General features: G+C 37.6%; 1 protein-coding gene across 1 annotated transcript; it reads right to left on the bottom strand.

The window, feature by feature from the left end:
• Nucleotides 1–14195: 14195 nt before the first annotated feature.
• Nucleotides 14196–14600, bottom strand: LOC150035790 (uncharacterized). Its single transcript, XM_090314427.1, has one exon. It carries the CDS (start codon nucleotides 14598–14600, stop codon nucleotides 14196–14198), a length of 405 nt encoding a protein of 134 aa, XP_090170553.1.
• Nucleotides 14601–15867: the final 1267 nt, after the last annotated feature.

Raw genomic sequence — 15867 nt, 5'->3', positions numbered from 1 at the left:
CCAATTGGTTAGATTCTACAAGAATGGAAACCACGGTATTCTTCGCAAGGTTGAAAAAGCACAGAAGTTATGGGGTCTGTGATAATTTTTGGGAGGAGGAATTAAGAATTTTTTAGATGAATTCTTTTCTTGCAGAGAGATTGATTGGGAGAGCAAAAAAATTCACAACAGACATTCTGTGTTCACAAGCAAAAACGTAACTTCCCTTCATCCCACGATTTAATGGAGAGAAATAGGAGGAGGGAGTTATGTGAATTAAAATTAATTTTAATTTAATTAATAATATATAATTATATAATAACCACCTTACTATATAATATATATTATATTATATGTTATATCTGATTTAACATATAACCTATAGTTTATATTATAATAAATATAATATAACCTATAGTTTGTAATTCTCTCATTGAACCTATAGTATCTAATATAAATCAAATTCATATTAAATTTAATCTATAGTTTTCATATGAATCCAATTCATATATTTAATATTTGAATAACATTCAAATACTTATTCCTCTCAAAATAAACTTTATATTATAATGCATCAAATACATTATATTAATTATATCACATATAATTAATTTATATGAACTATATCATATATAATTAATTTCATAAATTAATTTAAATAATTCAAATTAACCCAATATTAATTTGATTCTCAATAATCCCAGTTAGCTACAGAAGGGACCTTATGGGCCTATAGATTGAAGTTCAATGGAACTTGGATAATTAATTAAACTCTTTAATTGAATTACCCAACTTCCATTAACTGTCGATCACTCTACTAAAGACCGACAACTGCACTCTTCGCACTATAGATATATTTCTGTGTCCATTGAATATAACCAATCAACAGTCCGTTGACCCTTCATAAATTGCTCGTAAGTACAGTTAGGCCAAAATTTCCATTTTGCTTCTATAGTTACATCTAACTCCTTAAGTATCACTAATCTCTCTAATGAATAATAAGTCATAGTCCAACTATGATCAAACCTCTCTCGAGTCAGGAGAGAGTGTGGCTTCACATTGTTCAAGCCCCAGAACCAGCCCTTAATGGAGCAATTTCTCTACTTTTTCATACTATAGAGAATGAGTGAATTCTTTTTGTGTAGCCCCGTTCCCAACTCCCCAATCAGACGAATCCTCAAAATAGTACGCATATTGAGTCGGTAACATTAGCCATTCTCACCCATGAAAATAAAAGGACCATCTTCATAAATAGAATTTTACAACTCACTCAGGATTCAGGTCAAGTCACCTATAGTCATTCTGGTGAAATGCAAGTCTATTCTATCAACAATAATGGTATATAGTGAGACTAGTCATTTCATGATTTGGTCTTATACAAACTCTTTGTATAAAACACCCCTGCTCACATGTTGCCACATGAATGATTAGGATCACATCATTTGTAGCACTTTACAACAATTGTAACATCTACAATGCAGACCGTATTCATAGTGTCACCAGGATAAGATACCTAACCTTATCCATTTACTACAAACCATTAAGGTTGTCTTCTAAACATGATTCATATGTATGTCTCCACATACATGTTTTAAGTTATAGAAAGCAACCTTGGATCTTAGTTTATCGATTTTGTGGGTTAATGCTACTAAATGTCAAATAAAATACTAGATATTTTATTAAATAAATAAATTGTTTGTACATTACAATTACAAACTACTGGACCCACGAGATTTAGGGCATCAACCCCAACAATGTCAATTTCCTTTACATGAAATTTTGAACCTGATATAAAGACATAAAGAAATTAGTTTCTTTCATGCATTTTCATTGTGGAAAATTATAAGAAATTAATATAATAGGCCACATACTATAATAAGTACTTATATTTCAAATGGATCAAATCCATCTGAAGCTAATCCTAAACGAACACTTTGTGAGTTTAAAGCAAACCGCAAATATTCACGATGAAAATGTTTGCACCCTTCTCCATCAGCCGGATGTCGTGATATATCATCTGTTACAACACACTTTTCTTTATGCCACCTCATTTTAGATGCAACACGACGCGATGTAAATAATCGTTTCAATCTTGGAATCAATGGAAAGTGGCGTAATACTTTATATGGGATCTTCTTACCTTTTCCATCATTAATTTTATACCGAGACTCATCGCATACTGCACATTTTTGTCAATGAGAAAGTTTTTTCCAATATAATATGCAATCATACTTGCACGCATGAATTAAGTCACGGTATAGCCCTAAATCACGTAACTTCTTCTTAGCTTAATAATATGAACTAGGTATAGATGCACCTGTCGAAAATTTGTTCTTTAACAATTTAAGTAGCATATCAAAAGACTAGTTACTCCAACCATTAAGAACTTTAATTTGCATCAATCTTTCTAAAAAGTTCAATGAAGAGTATTTTGTACAACCAAAGTACAATCCATTGCTTGCTTCATCTAGTAAATCCTCATATAGGTTTGAATTATCACTCTTGTGGACATTAGTGGGTATCTCGATCTCAATATCTTGTTCATATAAATCTTCCTTGATAGTTCGAACTTGTAAATCGTTTAGAATATTGAACATCTCATTTTCTTCAGTTAGCACATAATTAAACTCTGTATTACTCAATCATTCATCATGTACTGAATGAGATGTCTGATTTAATTCTCTTGATAAATTAACTGCTTCCTTGCGATATACCCATTGACTAAACGAGGGAGACATTCCATATGTGAACAAATGTCACTCAACCCCATCTAGTGATTCCCACACTGTATTTATACAGTTTTTGCATGGACACATTGTTTTTCCCAAGTTATTAACTTGAAACTTTGCTTTCTCAAGGAACTGGGTCACTCCTTTCATAAAAGCCATTGAGAACTTATCTCAAGTTGAATCCAATCTTTATTTATTCTTAATGATATTATTTCCTAAACTCTGGTTTCCTAGGATCTTAAAGTCTTAAACATATAGGAATTACACAAAAGATCAAAGTTAGTTTTAACTAACATATGAAGTCGAGGCTAGTGTTAGAAATAAATATTGAGGAGTTTCAATGTCATATGAACTTACATTCTTTTTCTTTTTCATTCTTATTTCAATTACTTTTGGCTTAACTTTTGATTCCTAAAGTATTAAATTTATTGCTTTTGGTGAATATTAAAGGGAAGAAATGAGAATCTCTCTTTCTAATTATACAAATTAGGAACGCTTCATTCATATTATTTCTCCAACATTATTAAAAAGAATTAGTGTATTTATACGAAGTATGCACTTAATTCATTAAGATCATTTATTCCCTTTTTACAATTCCAAATATAAACCTAATACAATAAAAAAAATCAACTCCAACATACACAATAATAATATTTAACCACAAACAAACAACAAAAAATGTAATTCAAACCAACAATAAAATCATAATTAAAATCAACCAATAAAATATTCATACTCAAAGTCTTTATGAACCATAATCATAATCATATATAATAATTAAAATAAAAAATCAAACCAACTATAACCATACAACAATAAAACTTAAATCACATCCCCAAATCTTTAGCAAATAAATAAATAACAAAAATAACCAAAAAGGTACAAATTAATCTCAACAACTACAACATGTAAATCACACCCGTGATTGGAAAATCTCAACAATCATATTAAGTGTTTCCAAATAATTTAACTACAAAAAATTGAAATCACACTAACAATGCAAATATCAACAACAATTAATGAAAATCATACTAAAATTTTCCAAAAAATGTAATAACAAAGAACAAATCACACCAAAATTTGAACAGAAATATAAATCTCAACAACAATTCCAAAAAATTCAAAATTTTCAAAATAAAAATGCAAAAATGCAAAAATAGTTAAGACTTACAGAGAGAGGGGTCACGGTGGGGTTAGACGGATGGGGTAGGGTTAGAGGTGTAGGGTTTTATGTCTTGAAACTCGCAGTTTGTAAAAGATAAACATATTCCATAGTCAATAAACTTATTATTGATTCTATTAAATTGTATACGTAAAAGTCTAAATCCAATAAACTAAGATCCACGGCTATTATGTAAATACTTGAACTTTATGTAGAGAAATAGAGATGAATCAAGTTCAAGTAAATAGCTAAAATGATCTATAGTACATGATTAAGGTTGGATACCTTATTCTGGTAACACTATTGGATGCGGCCTACTCTGTAACTGTTACAAGTTGTTGTAAAGATACTACAAACGAAGTGATCCAGATTCGTTTATGTACTGACATAAGGAGTGGGGGCATCCTATGCAATGAGTTTGCATAAGATCAGACCAAGAAATAAGTCACTCTTATAAGAAATAAGTCATTCTTACTTTATAACGTTGTTTACTATATAAGACTGACTATTTCACTTAGATGACCTAAGTAACTCGATCTTAATCTTGAACTAACTATGAACTCCTGTTTATTCGGGATTATCCTTAGATTTGCATAGGTGAGGATTGGCTCAACAGCGTCGACTCAATTTAGGGATAGGTGGAGACATAGGGTGCAAGACGGAATTCACGCCTACCCGATTTAGGGATAGGAGAAAAGTTGTTCTCTCAAGTACTGAATCCAGGTCTTGAACAAGGGGCCTCACCCCTCTCACTGGGCCGAGAAAGTTTTGGTTTAGTGACTGAATCACAAACTAGTTGTTCATTAGAGAATCAATAGAAACTTGAGGAACAAGATGTAATCTCGGGAGTAAAACAGACATTTAACCCAATCGTTATTACGAACAACCTCTGAAGGGTCGACTTACTAATCATGGTTAAATCAAGTGGACGTAATATATCTACAGTGAGGGGATTGCAACTATGGACTTTAGTGGAGTGAGCCATTAGTTAACGAATGAGGGTTAATTCGATCTAATGAGTTTAGCTAATTAATCTCGGATCGTTAGAGCCCATGGTCTATAGGTCCACGAGATCCCTCTACTAGCTCGTAAATGGATTAACTTTAAAGTAGCGTGATAAGTTTGTTTGAAACGTTCAAATTAGAATTAAACGGAATAGAAGAATTAATTAATATTTAAATATGATTTAAATATTAAATTTATGAAGGTGGATTTGTGTAAAATCAATTTAATATTTGATATTAAATTAATTAGAATTAATTAAATTCTTTAAATAATTATTTATTAATTTTATTAGATAATTAATTTATGAAATTAATTTTGTAAAATAATAATATTTTTAATTTTTGAAATCATTTGGTAAAATTGAAAAGTTTGAAAAACACAAAATGCAATTATGGATTTTTCCATTAACACCTTCAACTAACTCACTCTAAACCCACTTAAGTTTGGTTTCAATAACTCCAAACATGAGTTGCATCTCATGCAGTCATCGTCTTTGCATGAAAGTTCTGTAATAAATAGAGAAGACTGGAGTGAAATTGAGACATGCATCAATAGAGTTTTTGCTGAAAAATTTGAGTTGAAGAAGTTGTTCTTCAAGTGGATTGTTGCAGTGAGTTCTTCTCCAAATTCCCTTTCATTCAAGCTTATCTTGAGTCCTACAACTCAATCTAAAGCTCCTAGAGAATAGTGGGGAAGATCTTGAGGTGGTTCACAACGAGATTTAGAGAAATTTTGCAGCTAAGAATCAAAATTCAAGAAATTCTACAAAGGTGTTACATGAAACCCTCTTGTTATTGTATAAGCATGCTTCATTCATAACTAAAATTAATGAATTAGAATGCTTAATGAACATTGTTACTTCTGCTGCATGATGATATACTTCTTTAAGAGGGGGTTGGGTAGCAGTGAAATTGACGAGGAGGAGTGGGCTTGGCTAGGTGGACGAGCGGGGTGAGGTTAGAGGGGGCTAGGTTGCGGAGAAATCGAGAGAGAGGGAGTTGGGTGGCGGTGAAATGTATGGGAAGGGAGGGTTAGGCTAGGCAGACGAAGAGAGATTTTGAGAGAAGGGAGGTGTTAGACATATTTAAATAATAATATGTTTATCACATTGGGTTATTTTATTAGATTGAGCCCTATTATGTGATCTAATTAATTAAGGCTTTAGATTCCTAATTGAGTATGAACTTAATGGGTAGAAGCCAATTCCTAGTTAATTAGGGTTTAATAGAAACATTCGCTACAAAAAAAAAAAAAAAAAAAAAAAAAAAAAAACTACCTTTCTTGACGCTTGTAATTTTAAATACTTGACGTTTTTATGAAAAAAAAAAAGTCAAGAAATAGGTGATTTTAAAGAAAAAAAGTCAAAAATTGATTTTAAAAAGCAGGGGTTGTGCATTTTTCCTAGAAAATACAGTACTTGACGTATTAAAAATGTCAAGTTCAATTGATGGATTCTAAAACGTCAAGAATTCTGGAATATACAGGGTAGCGTTGTAACGCTACGTATTTTGACGAAAAAAATGAAAAATGTGTGCGCCTCACGCATGCAGCGTTGCAACACTACGGGTTTTGACGGGAAAATTATGCGCCTCTTATCCTCTTTGGCTCAATTTTAATTCGTGTACAAAAACTTGTAGAAGAAATGGAAGAAAGTTCTCTCTCGAGCTCAACTTTCTCCATTCCTTGATCGGCGGTAGTGGTGGTTCTCTTCCCTCTCATGTTCTTCTTGTCACCACAATGCAACTCTAAAGTCTCAAAATTTCAGAATTATACAATGAGCTAAAGATCTCTTCATCTGGTGGGATTTCTTCTATTTATAAGCGTCGGTCTTCTCCAACTTGATGATGGGGCAGCATTAAATTCCATACCTTGGTCAGCCGCCTAACACTCAGATGCTTTTCAGACGCCGCCAACTACAGATGCTCATGCTGGCAAGTGGTGATTTGACACAAACAGCCTAAATCAATGAATCTTTCTTGCGTTGAATCCCTTCAACGCATGCCCATGCGTTTGACATTGCCTGCGACACTTAGAATCTATTGAAATCCTGCAATATCATGCGTTAGCACCGTAGTATTTTAGCAATAAACATTCTTTTGCATGAGTTTGAAAATGTTCGAGTAATTCTATGCAGTTTCTCTAAAAATGATGAGATTTTATCATTAAAGACCCTAATTATTCCATTTTTTGAGTCACAATAACTTGTATTTCTACAAGTTACCACACCTCCAAATTTGAACAATACTTTTCCTCGAGCATTCCACAAATAACTCTTTGTTATCTCCATTGTCTTAAGTGTGTAGGGTTCACCTCTCATCATATTCATTTATAAGCTTAAGACTAGAGTGGAAAATGTAACGCAGGTTGATTCTTTTCTAAAAGGAAGAATGTTTTATTTCAGGTGCAGCAAGCCTTTTGTCAACAACTCCTTTCGTTTTTCAAAACATTCTCGTTTTTTCTAAACCAGCAATGCGTTAGATGATTTTCTTTTTAAAACAATATGCTGGTAAAAAAAAAAAGGTATGAATTCTGGGTTACCCATGCGTTATTCCAGGTATCCCACTTTCATTATGACTTGCCCCCACGGGAGTCATGCGAGCATCTAACTACGGGTGAGAGCTCTTCACAACTAAACTCATATCTAGCATATATGCATTTCAAGATAAAGCTTCTGTAAACTAGATAGTGGAGTTTTGGGACGCATTGGTCTGGGAGACTTAACTTCACTTTTACTTGCCCTCATGGGTGTCGTGCGAGCATCAAACTATGGCTAAGTGCCTGTTCCAATTTTTTTAACTCATGCCATTTTGAGGTTTTCTTTTATAGAGTATTGACAGAGGAGTTTGCATTTAACATCTTTCTATTTTGTTTCCTCTCTTTTTGATGAACTTACTCGATAAATGCGTCTTAATCGGATTTCCTTTACCCCCAAATTTTGGAGATTAGCTAAATCCTCATTGCTAAAAGAGAAACAAAATTTTGAAAAGGCTTTGAGAATTTCGAAAGGAGTTTTGATTTAGAGCTTGCATGTGTTAGAAAGAAAACATGTAGAATTTTTAGAAAAGTTCAGGCTTTGTTGATTTTCTTAACGTCTACTCTGTACTTATAAGTTTCATATATACTAATATTATTATGGTAAAACAACGCACAAGACAAGAAAAATAGCTAAAGAAAAAAAAAGGTATGGTAAAACAACGCACAAGACAAGAAAAATAGCTAAAGAAAAAAAAAAGGTATGCTAAGGACAAACTCAAAGATGAAAAAGGATGGAAATCTCATTCATTTCATTAGATAACTCAGTGATGGAATAAAACAAACACAACAAACAAATACAAAAGATCAATAAATAAAACAAAGTAACCAACACCCCAAAATTTATTGTGCTGGCACGTCATCCCTGCGTTCTTCCGCGAGGTCTTCATCCATGAAGCGTAGAGGGTTCCTTAGGTGGGCAGGTAGCGGTGGCAACGCAAATATCCCAATCAAGACCTGGTTGATATATTGTGTTGTATAGATGAACTAGTTCTACATTCTTCCGGTTTGCTGTCGCATGTAGTCCTTTATAACCCTATTTTGCTGTTAAAGTGTTTCAATGGATGTAGCCAGTGGTCTGAGTTGATCGCTAATGAGAGTTTTCAACTCGTCAAGATCAGTGCTTGGTTACGGCGGTGCTAGCTCTTCGGCTCTTTCAACTGGGTCTTTAGAATGTCTTGTGTTGCTTGTCCCTAACCCAGTGGGTTCAAAAATAATTGAAGGGATAAAAGTTGAAATTGGAGTTAGTAAGAGGGAAGAAGGGGGACTAAGGATTTCTTAATCTAGGTCGGTGTTATCGTGCTGCGTTGGATCAAGAATCTCTTCTTGCGAGGCCAAATGTGAGTTTGGGAAAGGGATGTTTAAATCTGGTCACGTTTCTTTATCAGTAAACCCATGCTCCACTTCGTATTCTTGTTCATTTTTCGAAGCATCATCGTTGTGTTCAATTATCCAGACGCGTCTTCTTTTAGGGGCGCATTGGGAGGATCGAGGTCTTGCTGCCGCATTCTTACGAGGTAAGGCAGGCTGGTGTGGCGAACCGTGAAGCAGACGCCTGATTAATTTGATGTCCATCAGACCATCGATTTCCTCATAATCATCCCCCAGACAGATGCCCCCGCCTTCACACAGCGCACAGATCAACCAAGGAAAGTAAAGTTGTCCTCATGGTTTTGCTTTGATGGCTTTGATATGGTCCATGATTATCCTCCCTACATCTAGAGGAATGCACTGCATGATGCAATAAGTAGTCAGGACGCGTTCTCTCGAGACTGTTTCATCATGCGTTGTAGGCATGATACTTTTCTTAATCAAGTATAACCATAAGTTTGCGTCCGATTTCAGATTCCTAGAAGCCAAGATCATTACTCCACTTCTTGATATTTGCCATGTGCTTCCAGGTTTGGCCACCACTCTTAACGCATCTTCTATCTAGCTTGAAGTTGGATGTTCTAAGATGTGATTTCCTTCTGCATCTGGGTTGTTTTCAATATTGAACACTTTATTAATTTTGTTGGCGAAGAAGCACACCAAAACGTCATCAACAAGCGTCGTATTTTTCTCTTTATCAAACTCACTGCTATAGAATTGGCGGACAAGATTAGGCCAAATCCTCGTGTGCCTAACGCATAGCTAACTCCAGCCCATTGCATCCACAGTTTCAGTTATATATGGAGGCAATAGGTTGCATTCGGGAAAGAAGCCCTTCTCGGTAAGGATGCCACTGAATTGGCGCTTCCACCCTTTGGTCTTTTTAAGTAACGTGGCAGTCACCTTGCGTTTGTCCGCCTCATGCGCTTTGGCTTCTCGAGCAAGTTCCTTTAATTCATTTTCCAATTTCTTTTGGAGAGCAGACTTCCTTCGCCCCTGTCGGGCAGGCTTGTACCTCTCCAATCCCTTTTCCAATACTATCGACCCCGAGCAGCTCTCAGCGTCGCACCCTCAGGACCAGATGCAAATTGCTCTTCTTCATCCTCCAAAATTAATTTTCTTTTTCTCATCACTCCCTTCCCTTTTACCGTCCCTTCATCCGCTCAGATTTGCGAGGTTGCGATGCGTCCGGGCCAACTTCCCTTTCCCTCTCTTCTTCTTCTCCAATTCAGCTTCAAGCATCATCGCATAATGCTCCGCTTCATCAATTTCAAGTGATGCGTCGGTTGGGTCGGGACGCATCTTTTGTTCCTCTTCGATTTGTCCTTGATTCAAGCTTACCAAAATTGCTCCAAAAATTTCTTGCTCTTCTCTTCGAGCTAACTCCACAAGCTCTGCGCTATTTTACTCTAACGCAGGACTATCAGATGGCGTATGCGGCGACCCAGAAGATGAGATGATCATAGGTGAGGGTGATTGAAGGGATTGGTTGGCTTCTTCTACTTCAATGGGGAATATTGTGGCTAAGGTTTGGATGGATAGAGGGGCAAGGGGACGCACGACGAGCGATGGTGTGGTGTGGAGATGGGTTGGAATAGGGTCATACGTCGCACCCACTAGTGTAATATTCGGAATAAATGGTGGTAGAGCAGGCTGTTTGTAGAGCTTTTTGGCAGCTGCGGAGCTAGAAGGGCGTTGTCGCCTTGGTTTGGTGGGGGTTTTGAGCTTAGGTTTGGCAGAAGTTTTGGGTGTTTGGGGGGTTTTAGAGGGTTTAGGTTTTGTGGTGGTTTCGTGGGATTTCGACCAAGATGGTCGCTGGGAGATAAAGGAAGATCCGTCGTGCGAAGGCTTGGTCGGAAAGGGTCTTTTTGAGGTTCAGCGAGGGGATGAGGGGGGCGACATTGAAGCGAAAGAAGAAAAAAAGCTGACCGACGAGCCGCCTCCATAGCTTTGTGATTGGTTTTGGCTGTTGGAAGCTGAAGACATTGCTGCTGAAGGGTTGACTGAAATATCGACTTTGTTCGAAGGGACGACGAGGGTTTGGGAGCTAGAACTTCGCGAGGTAGGTTGAAGGAGATGAAAGAACAGAGAAAGTCGAGAGGGAGCCTTTTATAGACCTGTTAGAGAGGGCGAGGTGACGTCAGGCGGCGCCTGACATCATTATTTATTATGCAGACGAAAGGACGTGCCTAGGGTTTCTAGGCAATCGAGTGCTTTGCATTTTTTAGGTGCGTCCTTCGGTTTGGGCCATGCGTTGGCTTAAGTCCAACGCATTAGTCTTATTACCATCCTAAGCTTCTTCTGGTTGTACACATACTTTTTTTTTAATTAATTAAATTTCTTAAATAAGAAAAGCAATAACAATCATCAATCACTTAAAACGTAACTCAAAGACAAGATAACAATCAGAGTAAACACAAACGCAGACATAAAATACATAATGCAAAAAAAAAAAAAAAAAGGTAGAAGAAGCGTCCCTAGAGTATGTGTCGATTTGAACGCAGGGAGGCTTCGACGCAAGCCTCAGTTGGCTTCACATAATACGAGGGATGACTTCTGTCGTTCTACACCATCTTCAAAGTAGGGCTTCACTCTTTGCCCATTTACCTTCAATGTATTTGTGTCATCTTCTCGCGTCAACTCTACTGCTCCAGGAGGAAAGTTTGTTTTGAAAATGAATGATCCTGACCATCTTGACTTTAATTTTCCTGGGAACAAATGCAATCGTGAATTAATAATAAAACTTTTTGCCCAAAAACAAACTCTTTCTTACTGATGCATTGGCCGTACCAACGTTTGGTCTTCTCTTTGTAGAGTTTGCTATTCTCGTATGCGTTCAACCGCCATTCCTCAAGCTCATTAAGTTGAAGCTTGTGTTGATATCCCGCAGCTTCCAAGTTTAAATTCAGCTTCTTCACTGCTTAGAAAGCTTTGTACTCCAACTTCAGGGGTAAGTGACAGGCTTTTCCGAATACCAAGGAGTATGGAGACATACCTATGGGAGCCTTGTAGGCAATTCTGAAGGCCTAAAATGCTTCATCCAACCTCTGCGCCCAATCTTTCCGTGATGCGTTGACGACTTTTTCCAATATTGATTTTATTTTCGATTAGATACCTTAGCTTGACCGTTGGTTTTGCGAGTGGTATGCGGTAGCGATTTTGTGCCTGACATTGTATTTGGCAAGCAATTTTAAAATGATGCGATTAATGAAATGCGTACCTTCGTCACTCACTAGTGCTCTTGGTGTTCCAAAGCGTGTGAAAATTTTCTTGGTGAGAAACTTAGAAATAGTCGCCGCATCATTTTTGGCACAAGCCACAACTTCCACCCACTTTGATACGTAATGTACTGCCAGCAGGATATATTGTCGATCGTAGGACAGGGGAAAAGGCCCATAAAATCGATGCCCCATACGTCAAATAATTCGACTTCAAGAATATTGTTCAGAGGCATTCCATCCCTTGATGATATATTTCCTGTGCGTTGGCAAGGGTCACACTTGAGAGCATAATCCTTTGCGTCCTTAAAGAGGGTAGGCTAGAAATATCCACTTTGAAGAACCTTTACAGCGGTTCTTTGCCCTCTAAAATACCCTCCATAAGGAGTCATGACACTCAACAATGATGCATTTTTTTTCCTGGAACGCACCGACGCATGATGGAGGCAAGACCTTGTTTGTAAAGAAACGGTTCATCCTAAAAATAGAATTTGCTATCATGAACTAGTCGTTTCTTTTGTTGAGAGTTGAATTGTTCAGGGAATTGTTTGGTAGTTAAGTAGTTAACAATGTCTGTGTACCAAGGTTCCCTGCCTTCAACTCTGAATAAGCCTTCATCAGGAAATACATCTCTCATTCCATCTTTTTTGTCTTATATTTCCTGATTCTCTAATCTGGACAGGTGATCAGCCACCTGATTTTCAGTCCCCTTTCTGTCCTTAATATCAATGTGGAATTCCTGCAATAGCAGCACCCATCTAATTAATCTTGGTTTCGCATCCTTCTTACTCATCAGGAATTTAATGGTTGTGTGGTTCATATAGATGGTTTCTGAAGCACCAATTAAATAAGATCTAAACTTTTGATGTCGAACACTACAATCAGCATTTCTTTCTCCGTAGTTGTGTGATGTTCCTGAGAGTCATTCAGAGTCTTCGATGCATAAGAGATGAGGTGTATCAAATTCCCCTTTTTCTGCCCCAACATCGTTCCTACTGTACATCACTTGCGTCGCACATTAAAATGAAACATTACGTCCAATCTGGTGCTATTACTACCGAAGTTGTAGTCAACGCATGCTTCAGTGTTTCAAATGCATCGCGGCAGTTGTCATTGAATTCGTAGGGCCGGTTCGCTTCTAATATTGCACTCAGAGGTCGTGCAATTTGAGAGAATCCTTTTACAAACCTTCGGTAGAAGCCTGTGTGTCCTAGAAAACTTCGTAGAGCTTTTACATTTGATGGCGGAAGAAGTTTAGCTATGACATCTACTTTGGCCTCATCAACTTCCAACCCGGCTTTAGATGCCTTGTGGCCCAAAACAATACCTTCAGTCACCATGAAGTGACATTTTTTCCAATTTAATACAAGATTTGATTCCTCGCATCGAGCGAGGACGACCTCCAGGTTATCTAAGCACAATTGAAATAAGTCTCCAAAAACTAAAAAATCATCCATAAAAACTTCAACGGTCTGTTCCAAGAAGTCAGATAAAATTGCCATCATGCATCTTTGGAATGTTCTAGGTGCGTTGCATAGTTCAAAAGGCATGCGTCTGAACACGAACATTACAAAAGGGCAATTGAGTGTCATCTTTTCGATTAAAATTTAGTTATAGCCAGAGTATCCATCTAGAAAACAATAAAATTCTTTTCCAGCCAATCAGTCAAGCATCTGGTCAATGAAGGGAAGTGGGAAGTGGTCCTTCTTGGTTGCGGCATTGAGTTTCCTATAGTCCATACAGATGTGCCAACCCGTGACAGTCCTTGAAGGAATGAGCTCATTATTACTATTGACTATCACTGTTATTCCTCCTTTTTTAGGGACGCATTGAACTGGGCTTACCCAGCTGCTATCGGATATAGGGTAAATTCCTCCTTCGTTGAGGCTCAATTGATCCGGTCTTCCCCTCTTCTAGCCTAATTTTGTGCATGCAGTAAGATGGGTTGATGCCACGGATGTCAGCCAGCGTCCATCCTATTGCCCACATGTGTTTTTGCAACATCTGCAAAAGAGAATATTTGTTAGGCTCGAAAAGCATATTTAAGGTGGTTAGGTAAAGGTAAGGTGTTGTTTGTTCCAAGAAAAGCATATTTAAGGTGGTTAGGTAAAGGTTTCAGTTCTAGTTCTGGTGGTTCTTCCAATGATGGACGCGTTGGATTCGTCTACCGCTCACTCAGACTTGGCGACTCGAGTTTCTTCATGCTTTCTTCCAACACAAGGACCTCACAAACTTGGATCCTTCTTCTTCAGGCAACTCTATTTTGTTAAGTTGACATTCTTCATTGTCCAGGAACTTTAATGCATTTAACACATTAAATTTCACTTCCTGATTGTCTACGCGCATGGTCAGTTCTCCCTTGTGCACGTCTATTAATACTTTCCCAATGGCGAGAAAGGGTCGTCCAAGAATGATTGGTACATCCTTGTCTGCTTCATAATCAAGGATGATGAACTCCGCTGGGAATATGAATTTGTCAACTTTCACCAAAACATCCTCAATCTTTCCTTCAGAGTATGTGATCATTCTATCAGCGAGTTGAAGCGTTACAGAAGTGGGTTGTGCTTCACCAATTCCCAATTTTTTGAAGATTGGGAGTGGCATGATGTAGATGCTTGCTCCCAGATCACACAATGCAAGCCCTACGTCCAGTCCTCTGATTGAGCACGGGATTGTGAAGCTTTATGGGTCCTTTTGTTTCTTTGGTAATCTGTTGTTGACTAACGCATTGCACTCCTGCGTTAGCGCAATTACTTCTGTCTCGCTGATTCTCCTCTTCTTTTTCAGAATATCCTTCAAGAATTTGACGTACTTCGGCATTTTTTCTAAGGCTTCTACAAGTGGAATATTAATGTGCAATTGCCTCGGGAGATCAAGAAAATGCTTAAATTGCTACTCATCATTCTTATTCATCAAGCGTCTTGGAAATGATGTGTTCAGCTGCACCACAGGTTCTCTGGCGTTAGACGTGCTTGGCTTCGAATGGTTTGTGGATTTAGGCGTCCGTTCTTCTTGATCTTCCAATGCCGTTGGGCGTGTGTTGAGCTCTTTTGAAGAATTGTTGGTTCTTGGGTTCATGGTTCTTTCTACAAGAGGTTTGCCACTTCACAATGTCACCACATGACATTGCTCTTTTCCGTTGTTATTTCCTGGGGCTTCTGTATTCCTGGGCAAGACTCCTTATTGTCGATTCTTCAACTCACTGGCAATCTGCCCCACTTGTATCTCCAGATTTCTGATGGATAACGCTTGGCTTTTTAACAATGTGTCATTTTGGGCAATATATTCCCTTAAGAGGTTTTCAAGCGGAGACGCTGAATTCGATGCATGAATTCCTCTATTAAAGGATTGTTGATGCGACTGCTGCGATAGCTGGAATCCAGGCGGCGGTCATTGTCTTTACTGCTGATTTGCCCATGGTTGGTGTTACTCCTATTGATGACCTGCCCAAGAGAAACTTGGATGGTTCCTCCATCTGGGATTATATGTGTTTGAAAATAGGTTATTCTTAATAAAGCATACCAGTTGCGAATTTTGTGGGCAATCAATGTAGGAATGAGGGTCTCCAAAGCCCACACAGCTGACCATGGGCTGTACGAATGTTTCCACCTGATTTACCTTTTGCGAATGTGATGCGTTCCCTAGTGACATATTTTGCAAAACATTTTTCATAGTAACCACTTGTGCAGAGAGCATGGCTATTGCGTTAGAGTCAATAGAAATCACATTTTGAGATCGCCTCTTCCTATCTGCTCTTGCGTTGTAAGTGTCATCTACCCATTCCATATTATGCTTAGCTATACGATCCAGTATTTCCTTAGCTTCATTATAAGATTTGTCCATGATACCGTCGGCTGCCATTTGAGATGCT

This window comes from Benincasa hispida, chromosome 6, assembly GCF_027475165.1.
Source record: "Benincasa hispida cultivar pf3 chromosome 6, pf3_genome.v1.1, whole genome shotgun sequence".
NCBI lineage: Eukaryota > Viridiplantae > Streptophyta > Magnoliopsida > Cucurbitales > Cucurbitaceae > Benincasa > Benincasa hispida.
This window is presented reverse-complemented; position numbering and strand designations above follow the sequence as displayed.